Genomic DNA, 19,511 nt, shown 5'->3' with positions numbered 1-19,511 from the left:
GAATTGTGTTCAGATCCTTGTGATATGGAGCCGTACATTATCCTGCTGAAACGTGAGGTGATGGCGGATGAATGGCACGATAATCGGCCTCAGGATCTCGTTACGATATCTCAATTGCATTTTTTTTAATGAAAATTTGAATGCACAGTGTTTGGTGTCTGTAGCTTATGCCTACCCATACCATACCATAACCCCACCGGCACCATGGGGCACTCTGTTCCCAATGTCAACGTTGAGTTTGCCAAAAGGCACCGAAAAGGAATCAGGCCATGAGAAACAATATTCTCTGGTCTGATAAAACCAAGATTGAACTCTTTGGCCTGAATGCCAAGTGTCACACCTGGCACCATCCCTACGGTGAAGCATGGTGGTGGCAGCATCATGCTGTGGGGATGTTATTCAGCGGCAGCAACTGGGAGACTAGTCAGGATCGAGAGAAAGATGAACGGAGCAAAGTACAGAGAGATCTTTGATGAAAACCTGCTCCAGAGCGCTCAGGACCTCAGACTGGGGTGAAGGTTCACCTTCCAACAGGACAACAACCATATCCACACAGCCAAGACAATACAGGAGTGGCTTCGGGACAAGTCTCTTAATGTCCTTGAATGGCCTAGCCAGAGCCCGGACTTGAACCCACCCGATCGAACATCTCATCTCAGAGAGGCTCTGCAGAGAAGAATGGGAGAAACTCCCCAAATACAGGTGTGCCAAGCTTGTAGCGTCATACCCAAGGCCTCGAGGCTGTAATCGCTGCCAAAGGTGCTTCAACAAAGTACTGAGTAAAGAGTCTGAATACGAATGTAAATGTGATATTTCAGTTATTTATTTGTAATACATTTGCAAATGTTTCTAAAAACCTGTTTTGGTTTTGTCAATGTGGGGTATTGTGATGTCATTATGGGGTATTGTGATGTCATTATGGGGTATTGTGATGTCATTATGGGGTATTGTGATGTCATTATGGGGTATTGTGATGTCATTATGGGGTATTGTGATGTCATTATGGGGTATTGTGTGTAGATTAATGAGGGGAAAAAACTATTTTAATCCATTTTAGAATAAGGCTGTAACGTAATAAAATGTGGAAAAAGTCAAGGGGTCTGAATACACTGTACCTTGGAGTTGCTTACCAAGGTGACATTTAATGGCCTAGCTATAGTTTTGACTTAAATCGGCTTGAAAATCTATGTCTAGCAATGATCAACAACCAATTTTGAAAAGAATAATGGGCTAATGTGGCACAATCCAGGTGTGCAAAGCTCTTCGAGACTTAACCGAGTAAGACTCACAGCTGTCATCTCTGCCAAAGGTGATTCTAACATGTATTGACTCGGGTGTGGATACTTATGTAAATGTTCTATATTTCATTTTCAATAAATTATCAAACATTTATAAAAATGTTTTCAGTTTGTCATTTTGGGGTTTTGTGTGTAAGATGGGTGGAAAAAAATATATTTAATCCATTTTAAATTCAGTTTGTAACACAACAAAATGTGGATTAAGTCCAGGGGTATGAATACTTTCTGAAGGGCACTGTATTGTGATTGTATACAAATGGAAGCAATGTTTGAAATAATTCTGTTTTAGTCGAATGTTAAATCAGTTTGAGCTTCTTCCGGCCCATTTGCAGTCTACAAATTATTTCTCATTATGTTCTGGCACTTTGACACTCCACTTTAAGAAAAATGTGGCGCACGGCTAAATCTAGTTTATGATCTATAGTAACAGCTCCTTATCCTCTGGGCTACAGCTCCAACTCCTTATCCTCTGGGCTACAGCTCCAACTCCTTATCCTCTGGGCTACAGCTCCAGCTCCTTATCCTCTGGGCTACAGCTCCAGCTCCTTATCCTCTGGGCTACAGCTCCAGCTCCTTATCCTCTGGGCTACAGCTCCAACTCCTTATCCTCTGGGCTACAGCTCCAACTCCTTATCCTCTGGGCTACAGCTCCAACTCCTTATCCTCTGGGCTACAGCTCCAACTCCTTATCCTCTGGGCTACAGCTCCAGCTCCTTATCCTCTGGGCTACAGCTCCAACTCCTTATCCTCTGGGCTACAGCTCCAACTCCTTATCCTCTGGGCTACAGCTCCAACTCCTTATCCTCTGGGCTACAGCTCCAACTCCTTATCCTCTGGGCTACAGCTCCAACTCCTTATCCTCTGGGCTACAGCTCCAACTCCTTATCCTCTGGGCTACAGCTCCTTATCCTCTGGGCTACAGCTCCAACTCCTTATCCTCTGGGCTACAGCTCCAACTCCTTATCCTCTGGGCTACAGCTCCAGCTCCTTATCCTCTGGGCTACAGCTCCAACTCCTTATCCTCTGGGCTACAGCTCCAACTCCTTATCCTCTGGGCTACAGCTCCAGCTCCTTATCCTCTGGGCTACAGCTCCAACTCCTTATCCTCTGGGCTACAGCTCCAGCTCCTTATCCTCTGGGCTACAGCTCCAACTCCTTATCCTCTGGGCTACAGCTCCAACTCCTTATCCTCTGGGCTACAGCTCCAGCTCCTTATCCTCTGGGCTCCAACTCCTTATCCTCTGGGCTACAGCTCCAACTCCTTATCCTCTGGGCTACAGCTCCAGCTCCTTATCCTCTGGGCTACCAGCTGAATGTGTTACTAGATTATTCTAGGATTTTGTTCCAAGCTGACCTTCTGTAAATACACTACCATCTCAGGACTCCAGGTATGGCCGTGCCCCAGGATAACTGCACAGCTCAAGCTTGGGATGTTTAACATGTAACAGGTAATAGCTTTGACCAAATGTAGGATTACTCCCACACACACACACCATGTTACCTTTGGTAGTTGTGTGGACCACACCTTGACTGTTAGAGCCACAATGAATTTGGATGTAACTAGGGGTGACTTGTGTGTAAAGTAGTTTTGAATAAAACTAGACGCCTTGGAATCATTGTTGAATTACCGCAGCAACGTGATACAGAGCGTTACCACAGCAACGTGATACGGAGCGTTACCACAGCAACGTGATACGGAGCGTTACCACAGCAACGTGATACGGAGCGTTACCACAGCAATGTGATACGGAGCGTTACCACAGCAACGTGATACAGAGCGTTACCACAGCAATGTGATACGGAGCGTTACCACAGCAACGTGATACAGAGCGTTACCGCAGCAACGTGATACAGAGCGTTACCGCAGCAACGTGATACAGAGCGTTACCGCAGCAACGTGATACAGAGCGTTACCGCAGCAACGTGATACAGAGCGTTACCGCAGCAACGTGATACAGAGCGTTACCGCAGCAACGTGATACAGAGCGTTACCACAGCAACGTGATACAGAGCGTTACCGCAGCAACGTGATACAGAGCGTTACCGCAGCAACGTGATACAGAGCGTTACCGCAGCAACGTGATACAGAGCGTTACCGCAGCAACGTGATACAGAGCGTTACCGCAGCAACGTGATACAGAGCGTTACCACAGCAACGTGATACAGAGCGTTACCACAGCAACGTGATACAGAGCGTTACCGCAGCAACGTGATACAGAGCGTTACCACAGTTAAACAACGCAAAGTTGCAATCATGCTGTATAATCTGAAACATATTGTCACGCAATGCTGCAGTTAAATATTAGCTAGCTGCAACACTGTCAGTCGAAGTTTGGGTGAGTTGGGCTGTCGCTCTGTATGGCCTGAGTTCAAAAGGGAGAATTGCAGTCCTTCAGACACCCTGCAGCGAAAGTTTAAAATGTCTGTGTTATCTTCTACGGTCATGATAGCAACACTCAGCGCTGTAATTCAGTGTTTCCGTGTGGTCAGTGAAACTGTGGCCCTGCTGTGATGTAACAACATACCACTCTAGCCAACCTGGTCATGAGAGACATGAGGACCAATAGACCATACTGACTAATAGACCATACTGACTAACAGACCATACTGACCAACACACCATACTGACTAATAGACCATACTGACTAATAGACCATACTGACTAATAGACCATATTGACTAATAGACCATACTGACTAACAGACCATACTGACCAATAGACCATACTGACCAGTAGACCATACTGACCAGTAGACCATACTGACTAACAGACCATACTGACTAATAGACCATACTGACTAACAGACCATACTGACCAGTAGACCATACTGGCTAACAGACCATACTGACTATTAGACCATACTGACTAATAGACCATACTGACTAACAGACCATACTAACCAGTAGACCATACTGACTAATAGACCATACTGACTAACAGACAATACTGGCTGACAGACCATACTGACTAATAGACCATACTGACTAATAGACCATACTGTCTAATAGACCATACTGACCAGTAGACCATACTGACTAACAGACCATACTAACCAGTAGACCATACTGACTATTAGACCATACTGACCAGTAGACCATACTGACCAATAGACCATACTGACCAGTAGACCATACTGACTAATAGACCATACTGACTAACAGACCATACTGACCAGTAGACCATACTGACCAGTAGACCATACTGACTAATAGACCATACTGTCTAATAGACCATACTGACTAACAGACCATACTGACTATTAGACCATACTGACCGATACACCATACTGACTAATAGACCATACTGTCTAATAGACCATACTGACCAGTAGACCATACTGACCAGTAGACCATACTAACCAGTAGACCATACTGACCAGTAGACCATACTGACCAGTAGACCATACTGACCAGTAGACCATACTAACCAGTAGACCATACTGACCAGTAGACCATACTGACCAGTAGACCATACTGACCAGTAGACCATACTAACCAGTAGACCATACTGACTAATAGACCATACTGACCAATAGACCATACTGACTATTAGACCATATTGACTATTAGACCATACTGACCAGTAGACCATACTGACCAATAGACCATACTGACCGACAGACCATACTGACAGACTGACCAGACTGACCAGTAGACCATACTGACCGACAGACCATACTGACAGACTGACTATACTGACCGACAGATCATACTGACTAACAGACCATACTGACTATTAGACCATACTGACTAATAGACCATACTGACTAATAGACCATACTGACCAATAGACCATACTGACTATTAGACCATACTGACTAACAGACCATACTGACTAACAGACCATACTGACTATTAGACCATACTGACTAATAGACCATACTGACCATTAGACCATACTGACTATTAGACCATACTGACTAACAGACCATACTGACCATACTGACTATTAGACCATACTGACTATTAGACCATACTGACTAACAGACCATACTGACTAACAGACCATACTGACTAACAGACCATACTGACTAACAGACCATACTGACTAACAGACCATACTGACCAATAGACCATACTGACTATTAGACCATACTGACTAACAGACCATACTGACCAACAGACCATACTGACTATTAGACCATACTGACTAAGAGACCATACTGACTATTAGACCATACTGACTAAGAGACCATACTGACCAGTAGACCATACTGACTATTAGACCATACTGACTAACAGACCATACTGACCAACAGACCATACTGACTATTAGACCATACTGACTAAGAGACCATACTGACTAACAGACCATACTGACCAACAGACCATACTGACTATTAGACCATACTGACTAACAGACCATACTGACTAACAGACCATACTGACTATTAGACCATACTGACCAATAGACCATACTGACCAACAGACCATACTGACTATTAGACCATACTGACTAAGAGACCATACTGACCAACAGACCATACTGACTATTAGACCATACTGACCAATAGACCATACTGACCAACAGACCATACTGACTAACAGACCATACTGACTAACAGACCATACTGAGGTAAAGTCGTCAGGAGGAAAATATTTTGTATTTGGAGGATGAGGGCTGCAGTAGATATCTCAGATAGGGGGGAGGGAGGCCTAAGAGGGTTTTATAAATAAGCATCAACCAGTGGGTCTTGCGACCGGTAAGCAGAGATGACCAGTTTACAGAGGAGTATAGAGTGCAGTGATGTGTCCTATAAGGAGCATTGGTGGCAAATCTGATGGCTGAATGGTAAAGAACATCTAGCCGCTAGAGAGCACCCTTACCTGCCGATCTGTAAATGATGTCTCTGTAATCTAGCATGGGTAGGATGGTCATCTGAATCAGGGTTAAATCAAAGTTGATTTGTCACGTGGGCCGAATACAACAGGTGTAGTAGACTTTACAGTGAAATGCTGAATACAACAGGTGTAGTAGACCTTACAGTGAAATGCTGAATACAACAGGTGTAGTAGACCTTACAGTGAAATGCTGAATACAACAGGTGTAGTAGACCTTACAGTGAAATGCTGAATACAACAGGTGTAGTAGACCTTACAGTGAAATGCTGAATACAACAGGTGTAGTAGACCTTACAGTGAAATGCTGAATACAACAGGTGTTGTTGACCTTACAGTGAAATGCTTACTTACAGGCTCTAACCAATAGTGCAAAAAAGTTACGCTTGGCAGCTGGGGTGAAAGAGGAGCAATTACGATAGAGGAAACCAAGTCTAGATTTAACTTTAGCCTGCAGCTTTGATATGTGCTGAGAGTCTAGCCATACTCCCAAGTACTGGTATGAGGTGACTACCTCAAGCTCTAAACCCTCAGAGGTAGTAATCACATCTGTGGGGAGAGGGGCATTCTTCTTACCAAACCACATGACCTTTGTTTTGGAGCTGTTCGGAAAACAAGGTTAAAGCCAGAGAAAGCTTGTTGAGCACTAGGAAAGCTTTGTTGTAGAGCGTTTAACACAAAATCCAGAGAAGGGCCAGCTGAGTATAAGACTGTATCATCTGCATAGAAATGGATGAGGGAGCTTCCTACTTCCTGAGAAGAACGTGAGGCTTCCTACTTCCTGAGAAGAACGTGAGGCTTCCTACTTCCTGAGAAGAACGTGAGGCTTCCTACTTCTTGAGAAGAACGTGGGGCATTCCTACTTCCTGAGAAGAACGTGGGGCATTCCTACTTCCTGAGAAGAACGTGGGGCATTCCTACTTCCTGAGAAGAACGTGGGGCTTCCTACTTCCTGAGAAGAACGTGGGGCATTCCTACTTCCTGAGAAGAACGTGAGGCTTCCTACTTCCTGAGAAGAACGTGAGGCTTCCTACTTCCTGAGAAGAACGTGGGGCATTCCTACTTCCTGAGAAGAACGGGAGGCATTCCTACTTCCTGAGAAGAACGTGGGGCATTCCTACTTCCTGAGAAGAACGTGAGGCTTCCTACTTCCTGAGAAGAACGTGAGGCTTCCTACTTCCTGAGAAGAACGTGAGGCATTCCTACTTCCTGAGAAGAACGTGGGGCATTCCTACTTCCTGAGAAGAACGTGGGGCATTCCTACTTCCTGAGAAGAACGTGGGGCTTCCTACTTCCTGAGAAGAACGTGGGGCATTCCTACTTCCTGAGAAGAACGTGAGGCTTCCTACTTCCTGAGAAGAACGTGAGGCTTCCTACTTCCTGAGAAGAACGTGGGGCATTCCTACTTCCTGAGAAGAACGGGAGGCATTCCTACTTCCTGAGAAGAACGTGGGGCCATTCCCTACTCAGTACATCGTTCCCTTTTGTTGAAGACATCTGCTACCTGATTCAGTTCAGTAACTGTACAAATACACCAACCCTAATCAAACTGCTTAATTCATTGTTTGATTATATAGAAAATAAAAGGACTGTGAGCATAAGTCTGTGTGCGTAACATCAACAAATATCTGGTACAGGAGGGGGGCAGAAATGGAGGGAGAGAGAGAGACGGATTGAGAGACAGAGAGAGGTATGGTGGTGGACTAACCTGGGATTACATTGTAGTTAGACAGAGAGCGGCGTGGTGGTGGACTAACCTGGGATTACATTGTAGTTAGACTTTCTCTCGTCAACACTCTTGTACGACTCAATGAAAATAGACCCTCCGTCTCCTCCTGCGTTGTGTGGAAGACTCCCCATCCTCGTCCCTCCGTCTCCTCCTGCGTAGTGTGGAAGACTCCCCAGCCTCGTCCCTCCGTCTCCTCCTGCGTTGGGTGGAAGACTCCCCAGCCTCGTCAGACCCAGGGGGGGTTTTGATCTCTGATTGTCCCTGTTCCCCCTGGCTCTCCCTTTCCCGGGCCCTCCTGCCTTCCTCCTCTTTCCCCGTCCTAGTCCTACTCCCTGGAGCTGGTTGTGCTCTGCGCCCACTGGCCCTCTCCTCCTCCCGTTGCCCTGGCCAGCCAGCCCTCTCTGGTCCTGGGCCCCAGCTCCAGCTCCAGCCACCTCCAGATACAGGTAGACCAGGAGAGACAGAGAGAGGAGAACCCAGCGCTCCATAGCAGAACAGGAGTCTGTGTGTTACAGCGGAACAAGACAAATGCTGGTAAAGCCCTTGATATAGAGAGCTGCGAGACACTACGTCCAAAATGGCACCCTATATAGTACACTACTTCTCGACCTGGGTCTCTATGTAACATGTAGCAGCGCCAAAAGTAGTGCACTATATTGGGAATAGGGTGCTATGTAGGATACGGACATAATATGTAGTTTCTACATGCTCTAGCGTAATAATAACAAGCCTCTGGTCTATGGTCCGAGTCAGACAGAGAGGTTTGTGCCTGGCCTAATCTGTCTACTATGTCACCAGGGCTGTAATTCTGTAATGCTTACCTTTCAGAGCTTAGTGAAGAGACCCCTTTAAATATGTGATGCAGCGCATTTAGGATTTAGACTGAATAATGTTTAAGTGTGTTGATTGACAAAGACGATGGCATGTTCACCCAGACAACAGCTGTCAATACAGGATCTACATCCAATCCTGTCACCCAGACAACAGCTGTCAATACAGGATCTACATCCAATCCTGTCACCTAGACAACAGCTGTCAATACAGGATCTACATCCAATCCTGTCACCTAGACAACAGCTGTCAATACAGGATCTACATCCAAACCTGTCACCTAGACAACAGCTGTCAATACAGGATCTACATCCAATCCTGTCACCTAGACAACAGCTGTCAATACAGGATCTACATCCAAACCTGTCACCTAGACAACAGCTGTCAATACAGGATCTACATCCAATCCTGTCACCTAGACAACAGCTGTCAATACAGGATCTACATCCAATCCTGTCACCTAGACAACAGCTGTCAATACAGGATCTACATCCAAACCTGTCACCTAGACAACAGCTGTCAATACAGGATCTACATCCAAACCTGTCACCTAGACAACAGCTGTCAATACAGGATCTACATCCAATCCTGTCACCTAGACAACAGCTGTCAATACAGGATCTACATCCATCCTGTCACCTAGACAACAGCTGTTAATACAGGATCTACATCCAATCCTGTCACCTAGACAACAGCTGTCAATACAGGATCTACATCCATCCTGTCACCTAGACAACAGCTGTCAATACAGGATCTACATCCAATCCTGTCACCTAGACAACAGCTGTCAATACAGGATCTACATCCAATCCTGTCACCTAGACAACAGCTGTCAATACAGGATCTACATCCATCCTGTCACCTAGACAACAGCTGTCAATACAGGATCTACATCCAATCCTGTCACCTAGACAACAGCTGTTAATACAGGATCTACATCCATCCTGTCACCTAGACAACAGCTGTTAATACAGGATCTACATCCAATCCTGTCACCTAGACAACAGCTGTTAATACAGGATCTACATCCATCCTGTCACCTAGACAACAGCTGTCAATACAGGATCTACATCCAATCCTGTCACCTAGACAACAGCTGTCAATACAGGATCTACATCCAATCCTGTCACCTAGACAACAGCTGTTAATACAGGATCTACATCCAATCCTGTCACCTAGACAACAGCTGTTAATACAGGATCTACATCCAATCCTGTCACCCAGACAACAGCTGTCAATACAGGATCTACATCCAATCCTGTCACCCAGACAACAGCTGTCAATACAGGATCTACATCCAATCCTGTCACCCAGACAACAGCTGTCAATACAGGATCTACATCCAAACCTGTCACCCAGACAACAGCTGTCAATACAGGATCTACATCCAATCCTGTCACCTAGACAACAGCTGTCAATACAGGATCTACATCCAAACCTGTCACCTAGACAACAGCTGTCAATACAGGATCTACATCCAATCCTGTCACCTAGACAACAGCTGTCAATACAGGATCTACATCCAATCCTGTCACCTAGACAACAGCTGTCAATACAGGATCTACATCCAAACCTGTCACCTAGACAACAGCTGTCAATACAGGATCTACATCCAATCCTGTCACCTAGACAACAGCTGTCAATACAGGATCTACATCCAATCCTGTCACCTAGACAACAGCTGTTAATACAGGATCTACATCCAAACCTGTCACCCAGACAACAGCTGTTAATACAGGATCTACATCCAATCCTGTCACCTAGACAACAGCTGTCAATACAGGATCTACATCCAAACCTGTCATCTAGACAACAGCTGTTAATACAGGATCTACATCCAATCCTGTCACCTAGACAACAGCTGTTAATACAGGATCTACATCCAAACCTGTCACCTAGACAACAGCTGTTAATACAGGATCTACATCCATCCTGTCACCTAGACAACAGCTGTCAATACAGGATCTACATCCAATCCTGTCACCTAGACAACAGCTGTTAATACAGGATCTACATCCAACCTGTCACCTAGACAACAGCTGTTAATACAGGATCTACATCCATCCTGTCACCTAGACAACAGCTGTTAATACAGGATCTACATCCAATCCTGTCACCTAGACAACAGCTGTTAATACAGGATCTACATCCAAACCTGTCACCTAGACAACAGCTGTCAATACAGGATCTACATCCAATCCTGTCACCCAGACAACAGCTGTCAATACAGGATCTACATCCAATCCTGTCACCTAGACAACAGCTGTCAATACAGGATCTACATCCAATCCTGTCACCTAGACAACAGCTGTTAATACAGGATCTACATCCAAACCTGTCACCTAGACAACAGCTGTAAGGCAGAGTAGAATCAGACTTGTTTAGGATTGGTCTAGGCAGAGGAGAATAAGGATGTTCAGGATTGGTCTAGGCAGAGGAGAATAAGGATGTTTAGGATTGGTCTAGGCAGAGGAGAATAAGGATGTTTAGGATTGGTCTAGGCAGAAGAGAATAAGGATGTTCAGGATTGGTCTAGGCAGAGGAGAATAAGGATGTTTAGGATTGGTCTAGGCAGAGGAGAATAAGGATGTTTAGGATTGGTCTAGGCAGAGGAGAATAAGGATGTTCAGGATGTTTCAGGATTGGTCTAGGCAGAGGAGAATAAGGATGTTTAGGATTGGTCTAGGCAGAGGAGAATAAGGATGTTTAGGATTGGTCTAGGCAGAGGAGAATAAGGATGTTCAGGATTGGTCTAGGCAGAGGAGAATAAGGATGTTTAGGATTGGTCTAGGCAGAGGAGAATAAGGATGTTTAGGATTGGTCTAGGCAGAGGAGAATAAGGATGTTCAGGATTGGTCTAGGCAGAGGAGAATAAGGATGTTCAGGATTTGTCTAGGCAGAGGAGAATAAGGATGTTCAGGATTGGTCTAGGCAGAGGAGAATAAGGATGTTCAGGATTGGTCTAGGCAGAGGAGAATAAGGATGTTCAGGATTGGTCTAGGCAGAGGAGAATAAGGATGTTCAGGATTGGTCTAGGCAGAGGAGAATAAGGATGTTCAGGATTGGTCTAGGCAGAGGAGAATAAGGATGTTCAGGATTGGTCTAGGCAGAGGAGAATAAGGATGTTCAGGATTGGTCTAGGCAGAGGAGAATAAGGATGTTTAGGATTGGTCTAGGCAGAGGAGAATAAGGATGTTTAGGATTGGTCTTTATTTCCTCCAGACTACAGGTAGGAAACTAGTTGAGATCTGTTTACAATATAATCTCTTTCCTCAACCTTCTTCTAGGTCTAGGACCATCCTGCAGATTGGTGGTGTGTGTATGTGGGTGTAGCAGGAAGTGTGTGAACATGCTGAAGGATGTTTTAACTCATATCCCAACAGAGAGACAGAGCATGTCTGTACCGAGCCTCAGGCAGCCAGTCACTCTTATCCAGAGAGAGAGAGACAGACAGAGAGAGAGAATGTCAGTACTAGGGCCCTTAGGGTGCACTATTTGTATTTTTACAAGGCAGCAGCTACTCTTCCTGGGGTTTATTATGGATCCCCATTAGTTCCTGCCAAGGCAGCAGCTACTCTTCCTGGGGTTTATTATGGATCCCCATTAGTTCCTGCCAAGGCAGCAGCTACTCTTCCTGGGGTTTATTATGGATCCTCATTAGTTCCTGCCAAGGCAGCAGCTACTCTTCCTGGGGTTTATTATGGATCCCCATTAGTTCCTGCCAAGGCAGCAGCTACTCTTACTGGGGTTTATTATGGATCCCCATTAGTTCCTGCCAAGGCAGCAACTACTCTTCCTGGGGTTTATTATGGATCCCCATTAGTTCCTGCCAAGGCAGCAGCTACTCTTCCTGGGGTTTATTATGGATCCCCATTAGTTCCTGCCAAGGCAGCAGCTACTCTTCCTGGGGTTTATTATGGATCCCCATTAGTTCCTGCCAAGGCAGCAGCTACTCTTCCTGGGGTTTATTACTACATATTGTGTGTATATGTGTGTGTCTTCACAGTCCATGCTGTTCTGTAAATTGTCATTTTCTGTTTTTTTAAATACCTACTTTACTGCCTGCGTTTCTTGAATAATGTTCCATGTAGTCATGGCTCTAGGTTCCGTGTAGTCATGGCTCTAGGTTCCGTGTAGTCATGGCTCTATGTTCCGTGTAGTCATGGCTCTAGGTTCCGTGTAGTCATGGCTCTAGGTTCCGTGTAGTCATGGCTCTAGGTTCCGTGTAGTCATGGCTCTAGGTTCCGTGTAGTCATGGCTCTATGTTCCGTGTAGTCATGGCTGCGCTATAAAGGGAATAGGGTGCACTATAAAGGGAATAGGGTGCACTATATAAACGGATTAGGGTGCATTATAAAGGGATTAGGGTGCACTATAAAGGGATTAGGGTGCACTATATAAACGGATTAGGGTGCACTATAAAGGAATTAGGGTGCACTATAAAGGGAATAGGTTGTGCTATAAAGGGAATAGGTTGTGCTATAAAGGGATTAGGGTGCACTATAAAGGGATTAGGGTGCACTATAAAGGGATTAGGGTGCACTATAAAGGGAAGTAGGGAACAGGGTGCCATTTGGGAAGCAGGCTCAGCAGTCAGTCATAAAACGGCCCTGGAACTGAGGCATTTAAACCCTCCCTCCTTCCTCTCAGAGCGGGGGGGGAAGAGGAGAGTGGAGGGTGAGGTGAAGAGGAGGGTGGGGAGGGGGGAAGAGGAGAGTGGAGGGTGAGGTGAAGAGGAGGGGGGTGAAGAGGAGAGTGGAAAGAAAAGAGTGGAAAACATTGTGATTAACGTGACCCTCTGGATGACTAGGCTCACATGGAGGAACTCTATACAAACAGGGGAGGGAGGGAGGGAGAGGAAGAGAGGGGGGAGGAAGGGAGAGGGAAGGGAGGGAGGGAGGGAGAGAGGGGAAAGGGAGGGGGAGGAAGAGAGTGGGGGAAAGGGAGGGAGGGGGAGGAATAGAGGGGAGGGAGGGAGAGAGAGAGAGAGAGAGAGAGAGGGGGGAAGGGAGGGAGGGAGAGAGAGAGAGGGGAAAAGGGAGGGAGGGGGAGGGGGGAAGAGAGGGGGGGGAGGGAGAGAAAGAGAGAGGGGGAGGGAGGGGGAGGAAGAGATGGGGAGGGAGGGAGGGAGAGAAAGGGGGGAGGGAGGGAGGGAGAGAAAGGGGGGAGGGAGGGGGGAAGGAGGGAGGGAGGGGAGGGAAGAGGGGGAGGGAGGGACAGAGAGGAGAGAGGGACAGGAGGGAGGGAGGGAGAGGGGAGGGGGGAGGGGGAAGGGAGGGAGGGAGAGGGGAGGGGGAGGGGGAGAGGGGGGAGGGGAGGAGGAGGGGGAGGAAGAGGGAAAGGAGGGAGGGAGGAAGAGAGGGGGAAAGGGAGGGAGGGAGAGAGCAGGGAGGGAGAGAGCAGGGAGGGAGAGAGGAGGGAGGGAGAGAGGAGGGAGGGAGAGAGGAGGGAGGGAGAGAGCAGGGAGGGAAAGGGAGGGAGGGAGAGAGCAGGGAGGGAGAGAGGGGGAAAGGGAGGGAGGGAGAGAGCAGGGAGGAAGAGAGGGGGAGGGAGAGAGGGGGAAAGGGAGGGAGGGAGAGGGGGGAAAGGGGAGGGAGGGAGAGAGCAGGGAGGAAGAGAGGAGGGAGGAAGAGAGGGGGGAAAGGGAGAGAGGGAGTTTACTGAACTAAAAATAATCTACAGGAGATGATGAGACTGAATGAAACCATTTTTAGGCTAATATTGATGTCGACACAGTTTGGCTGTGGAGTTTTCAGTCTGTTTCCAAGCTGTCAGGTAACCATCTTAACCAAAGCTTTTAATAGTGGGGTGTTTTCACGTCTTACTGAATAGTTGGATAGGATTTAATGCTGACAGTGAGGACTAGGAATGCATTTGTTGACATGAAAAGGGGGCAGAGGAAATGAAGATCCCAGATGAACGATTAGCTTCTAACAAACATAAGCAACAAAGGGAACACTTTCAACGCTGTTTTACTGACATGGCAGAGATGATACTCAGACTGGACATGAATACAGGAGTCATCAGGCTACCCCACCCCACACCTCCCTCACTGACCTAATCAGGAGTCATCAGGCTACCCCACCCCACACCTCCCTCACTGACCTAATCAGGAGTCATCAGGCTACCCCACCCCACACCTCCCTCACTGACCTAATCAGGAGTCATCAGGCTACCCCACCCCACACCTCCCTCACTGACCTAATCAGGAGTCATCAGGCTCACTCCCTCACTGACCTAATCAGGAGTCATCAGGCTACCCCACCCCACACCTCCCTCACTGACCTAATCAGGGAGTCATCAGGCTACCCCCACCCCACAAACACAGAACACCTCCCTCACTGACCTAATCAGGAGTCATCAGGCTCACCCCACAAACACAGAACACCTCACTGACCTAATCAGCATCAGGCTACCCACCCCACCCCACTGACCTAATCAGGAGTCAGGCTAACACCTCCCTCACTGACCTAATCAGGAGTCATCAGGCTACCCCACCCCACCCCACAAACACAGAACACCTCCCTCACTGACCTAATCAGGAGTCATCAGGCTACCCCACCCCACAAACACAGAACACCTCCCTCACTGACCTAATCAAACTCTAAACACATTGAACTTAATGACTAGCTATAGTAAAAAGCAGAACAAGAAGTGAGACAACCCCAGTGTACATTACCAACGTGTTGCAGGATGTCTGTCTGTCTGTCTGTCTGTCTGTTGCAATGCCAAGTTATTTCCTCCCTCTCCCAGACCAGCTGTAGGACAGCGTACTCTCCCTCTGCAGGCTCTGAGCTGCCGAGGAGATAAATGTTTTAAACAGACAGAGAGGGAGACAAGCCTGTTATGCACCGCTCAGAGAAGCCTGGGGGATGCCAAGCCTTGCCTAACAGAAGACAAAGGTTAGAAGTCTGAAAAGCTGAACGCTGTAAGCATCAGAGAGAGAGCAGGTCACTTAAAAGACTAGAAAATACACGAAGACAGTGTTGTGAGAGAGAGAGAGAGGGGTCATTTTCTCTTGTAATTACTAGCTAAGTTAACACAATGGTGGTGTTTGGTACACTACTCTGCAACAACAGAGGTGTAGCTTTACCCCTATAGCTTGTCATTATCCAGTCTGCCGACTGCACCGCCTCTAACCAGACTGCACCGACTGCTCTAACCAGACTGCACCGCCTCTAACCAGTCTGCACCGCCTCTAACCAGACTGCACCGCCTCTAACCAGACTGCACCGCCTCTAACCAGACTGCACCGCCTCTAACCAGTCTGCACTCAGTGACTGCAGCCTAGAGCTAAGCAGTGCTATGGAAGGCTAGACTGTGACTGCCTCTAACCAGTCTGGAAGGCACTCAGTGACTGGAGCCTATGGAAGCTAGGGTTGGGTACTCAGTGACTGGAGTGCTATGGAAGGCTAGGGTTGGGTACTCAGTGACTGGAGCCTAGAGCTGCTAAAGGCTAGGGTGCTAGTGGAAGGCCAGGTGGGGTACTCAGTGACTGGAGCCTAGAGCTAAGCAGTGCTATGGAAGGCTAGGGTTGGGTACTCAGTGACTGGAGCCTAGAGCTAAGCAGTGCTATGGAAGGCCAGGGTTGGGTACTCAGTGACTGGAGCCTAGAGCTAAGCAGTGCTATGGAAGGCTAGGGTTGGGTACTCAGTGACTGGAGCCTAGAGCTAAGCAGTGCCAGGGTATGTGAAGGCCAGGGTGGGCTAGGGTTGGGTACTCAGTGACTGGAGCCTAGAGCTAAGCAGTGCTATGGAAGGCCAGGGTTGGGTACTCAGTGACTGGAGCCTAGAGCTAAGCAGTGCTATGGAAGGCTAGGGTTGGGTACTCAGTGACTGGAGCCTAGAGCTAAGCAGTGCTATGGAAGGCCAGGGTGGGGTACTCAGTGACTGGAGGTGTGTTAGTGGCTACGGAGTATCGACACTGTGTGTGTGTGTGTGTGTGTGAGCTAAGACTGGCTTCTGCAATGTTGCCATGTGATTCATCCTGTTGGAATGTACAGCTACCAGTGCTACTACCACTACTACTACTACTACTGATACTACTACTGATACTACTACCAGTACTACTGCTGCTAATACTACTACTACTGCTGCTACTACTACTACTACTGCTGCTACTACCAATACTGCTACTACTACTACTATTACTGCTGCTATTACTGCTGTTGCTACTACTGCTGTTGCTACTACTGCTGTTGCTACTACTATTACTGCTACTGCTGTTGCTACTACTGCTGTTGCTACTACTATTACTGCTACTGCTGTTGCTACTACTGCTGTTGCTACTACTATTACTGCTACTGCTGTTGCTACTACTATTACTGCTACTGCTGTTGCTACTACTATTACTGCTACTGCTGTTGCTACTACTATTACTACTACTGCTGTTGCTACTACTATTACTGCTACTACTACTGCTGTTGCTACTACTATTACTGCTACTACTACTGCTGTTGCTACTACTATTACTGCTACTACTGCGTCTACTACTATTACTGCTACTACTGGGTCTACTACTATTACTGCGTCTACTACTACTACTGCTACTACTGGGTCTACTACTGGGTCTACTACTACTGGGTCTACTACTGGGTCTACTACTACTGGGTCTACTACTACTGGGTCTACTATTACTACTACTACTGGGTCTACTACTGGGTCTACTACTACTGGGTCTACTACTACTGGGTCTACTACTGGGTCTACTACTACTACTGGTACTACTGGGTCTACTACTACTACTGGTACTACTGGGTCTACTACTACTACTGGTACTACTGGGTCTACTACTATTACTGCTACTACTGCGTCTACTACTATTACTACTACTACTGGGTCTACTACTGGGTCTACTACTACTGGGTCTACTACTATTACTACTACTACTGGGTCTACTACTACTGGGTCTACTACTATTACTACTACTACTACTACTACTGGGTCTACTACTATTACTACTGGGTCTACTACTACTGGGTCTACTACTACTGGGTCTACTACTACTGGGTCTACTACTACTGGGTCTACTACTACTGGGTCTACTACTACTGGGTCTACTACTGGGTCTACTACTACTGGGTCTACTATTACTGGGTCTACTACTGGGTCTACTACTACTGGGTCTACTACTACTACTACTGCGTCTACTATTACTGGGTCTACTACTACTGGGTCTACTACTACTGGGTCTACTACTACTACTGGGTCTACTACTACTACTACTGGGTCTACTATTACTGGGTCTACTACTACTGGGTCTACTACTGGGTCTACTACTGGGTCTACTACTATTACTACTGGGTCTACTACTACTACTACTGGGTCTACTACTACTGGGTCTACTACTGGGTCTACTACTACTGGGTCTACTACTACTACTGGTACTACTGGGTCTACTACTACTGGGTCTACTACTACTACTGGTACTACTGGGTCTACTACTACTGGGTCTACTACTACTACTGGGTCTACTACTACTGGGTCTACTACTGGTACTACTGGGTCTACTACTACTACTGGTACTACTGGGTCTACTACTACTACTGGGTCTACTACTACTGGGTCTACTATTCTACTTGGGTCTACTACTGGGTCTACTACTGGGTCTACTATTACTGCTACTACTGGGTCTACTACTGCTGCTACGAGGAGCTCCACCCTTACTCTTTGCAAATTACTGAGCCGACTGTCCCCTCCCTTTCCAAATAAATAAATAACACATGCAAATCGTGGTTTTGTCCAAATAACCATTGATGAAAAACCTGGAAAACACCGGAACTACTGTTGCTCGTCATTCCACACATCCTATTCCTTCCCGACAGATTCTACGGTCCCAGTTATGTTTACACAGATCTGTCCATAAGAGATTACCTGGAGTTTATTAACTTCTGGCTTCTGATTGGCTGAAAGCAGTGGTATATCAGACATTATAAACCGGGTGGTTCGAACCCTGAATTCTGATTGGCTGACAGCGGTGATATATCAGACAGTATACCATGGGTACCATGGTTTTCAGGCTGTACTCTGCATTGCGTCATTCATAAGAACAGCCTTTAGCTGAGGTCAATTGGCCAAATACCACAGACCCCTTATTGCTCAATTATATGGTCTGGTATCTGTCCTTGACGATATAGAACATCTGAACTCTTAATGTTTACCATCACAGCCCGAGAATGGACCTCCTTACTGAATGAGATGAACTTAATTGTATTTGAACATTAGTCTCCATGTTGTTGTTTTTATTTAACCTTTATTTTACCTTTATTTAACCAGGCAAGTCGGTTAAGAACAAATTCTTATTTTCAATGACAGCCTGGGAACAGTGGGTTAACTGCCTGTTCAGGGGCAGAACGACAGATTTGTACCTTGTCAGCTCGGGGGTTTGAACTTTCAACCTTCCGGTTACTAGTCCAACGCCTCTAACCACTAGGTTACCCTTTCTCTCTCTCTCTCTCTCTCCCAGGAGAAGTATCCATGTGTGGTCAGTCTACCCGGAGGCTGCAGGGCAGAGGTCATGCAGATCAAGTCACCTAAACTAGCTGGGTATAACGCCGTCACTATTTTCTACAGCTCAAGATAACGTAGCCATACTGCATGTCTTGAAGAATAGGCCCAGTCTTGATTGGCTGATACGAGAGATCCACAGTGGTAACAGAGCTGTGATTGGATCCAGGTGTGCTCTGACGATCTACTGGAACATTGAGGTGACCAACGAGGGGGATATCACACCCAAGATAGACCTCCTTACCAAGATGCCTGAGAAGGGTGAGACCATGTTGAAATAACTCCCCGTCGCAATAATCTCTTACCTTT

The 19,511-nt window shown here is 46.7% G+C and overlaps 2 protein-coding genes across 3 annotated transcripts in view; one reads left to right on the top strand and one right to left on the bottom strand.

The window, feature by feature from the left end:
- The window catches only part of ecm2 (extracellular matrix protein 2, female organ and adipocyte specific), a 47,617-nt gene extending 32,080 nt beyond the window's left edge, over positions 1 to 15,537 (bottom strand). Inside the window, exons 1-2 of the mRNA XM_065004575.1 lie at positions 15,377 to 15,537; positions 7,895 to 8,368 (exon numbers count right to left, since the gene is read on the bottom strand). Coding sequence (XP_064860647.1) covers positions 7,895 to 8,354 — 460 coding nt within the window. The 5' untranslated portion in view covers positions 8,355 to 8,368; positions 15,377 to 15,537. The remainder of the gene's footprint in view (positions 1 to 7,894; positions 8,369 to 15,376) is intronic.
- cenpp (centromere protein P) overlaps positions 1 to 19,511 on the top strand; it is a 228,831-nt gene that overhangs the window by 208,925 nt on the left and 395 nt on the right. For both annotated transcript variants that reach the window (XM_065004572.1, XM_065004571.1), the window contains exons 7-8: positions 19,162 to 19,241; positions 19,372 to 19,463. In XM_065004572.1, the coding sequence (XP_064860644.1) occupies positions 19,162 to 19,241; positions 19,372 to 19,463 (172 nt within the window). The remainder of the gene's footprint in view (positions 1 to 19,161; positions 19,242 to 19,371; positions 19,464 to 19,511) is intronic.

Source organism: Oncorhynchus nerka, linkage group LG2, assembly GCF_034236695.1.
Source record: "Oncorhynchus nerka isolate Pitt River linkage group LG2, Oner_Uvic_2.0, whole genome shotgun sequence".
Lineage (NCBI taxonomy): Eukaryota > Metazoa > Chordata > Actinopteri > Salmoniformes > Salmonidae > Oncorhynchus > Oncorhynchus nerka.
The sequence above is the reverse complement of the archived record's forward strand: the minus strand, read 5'-3'. Positions and strand labels throughout refer to the sequence as shown.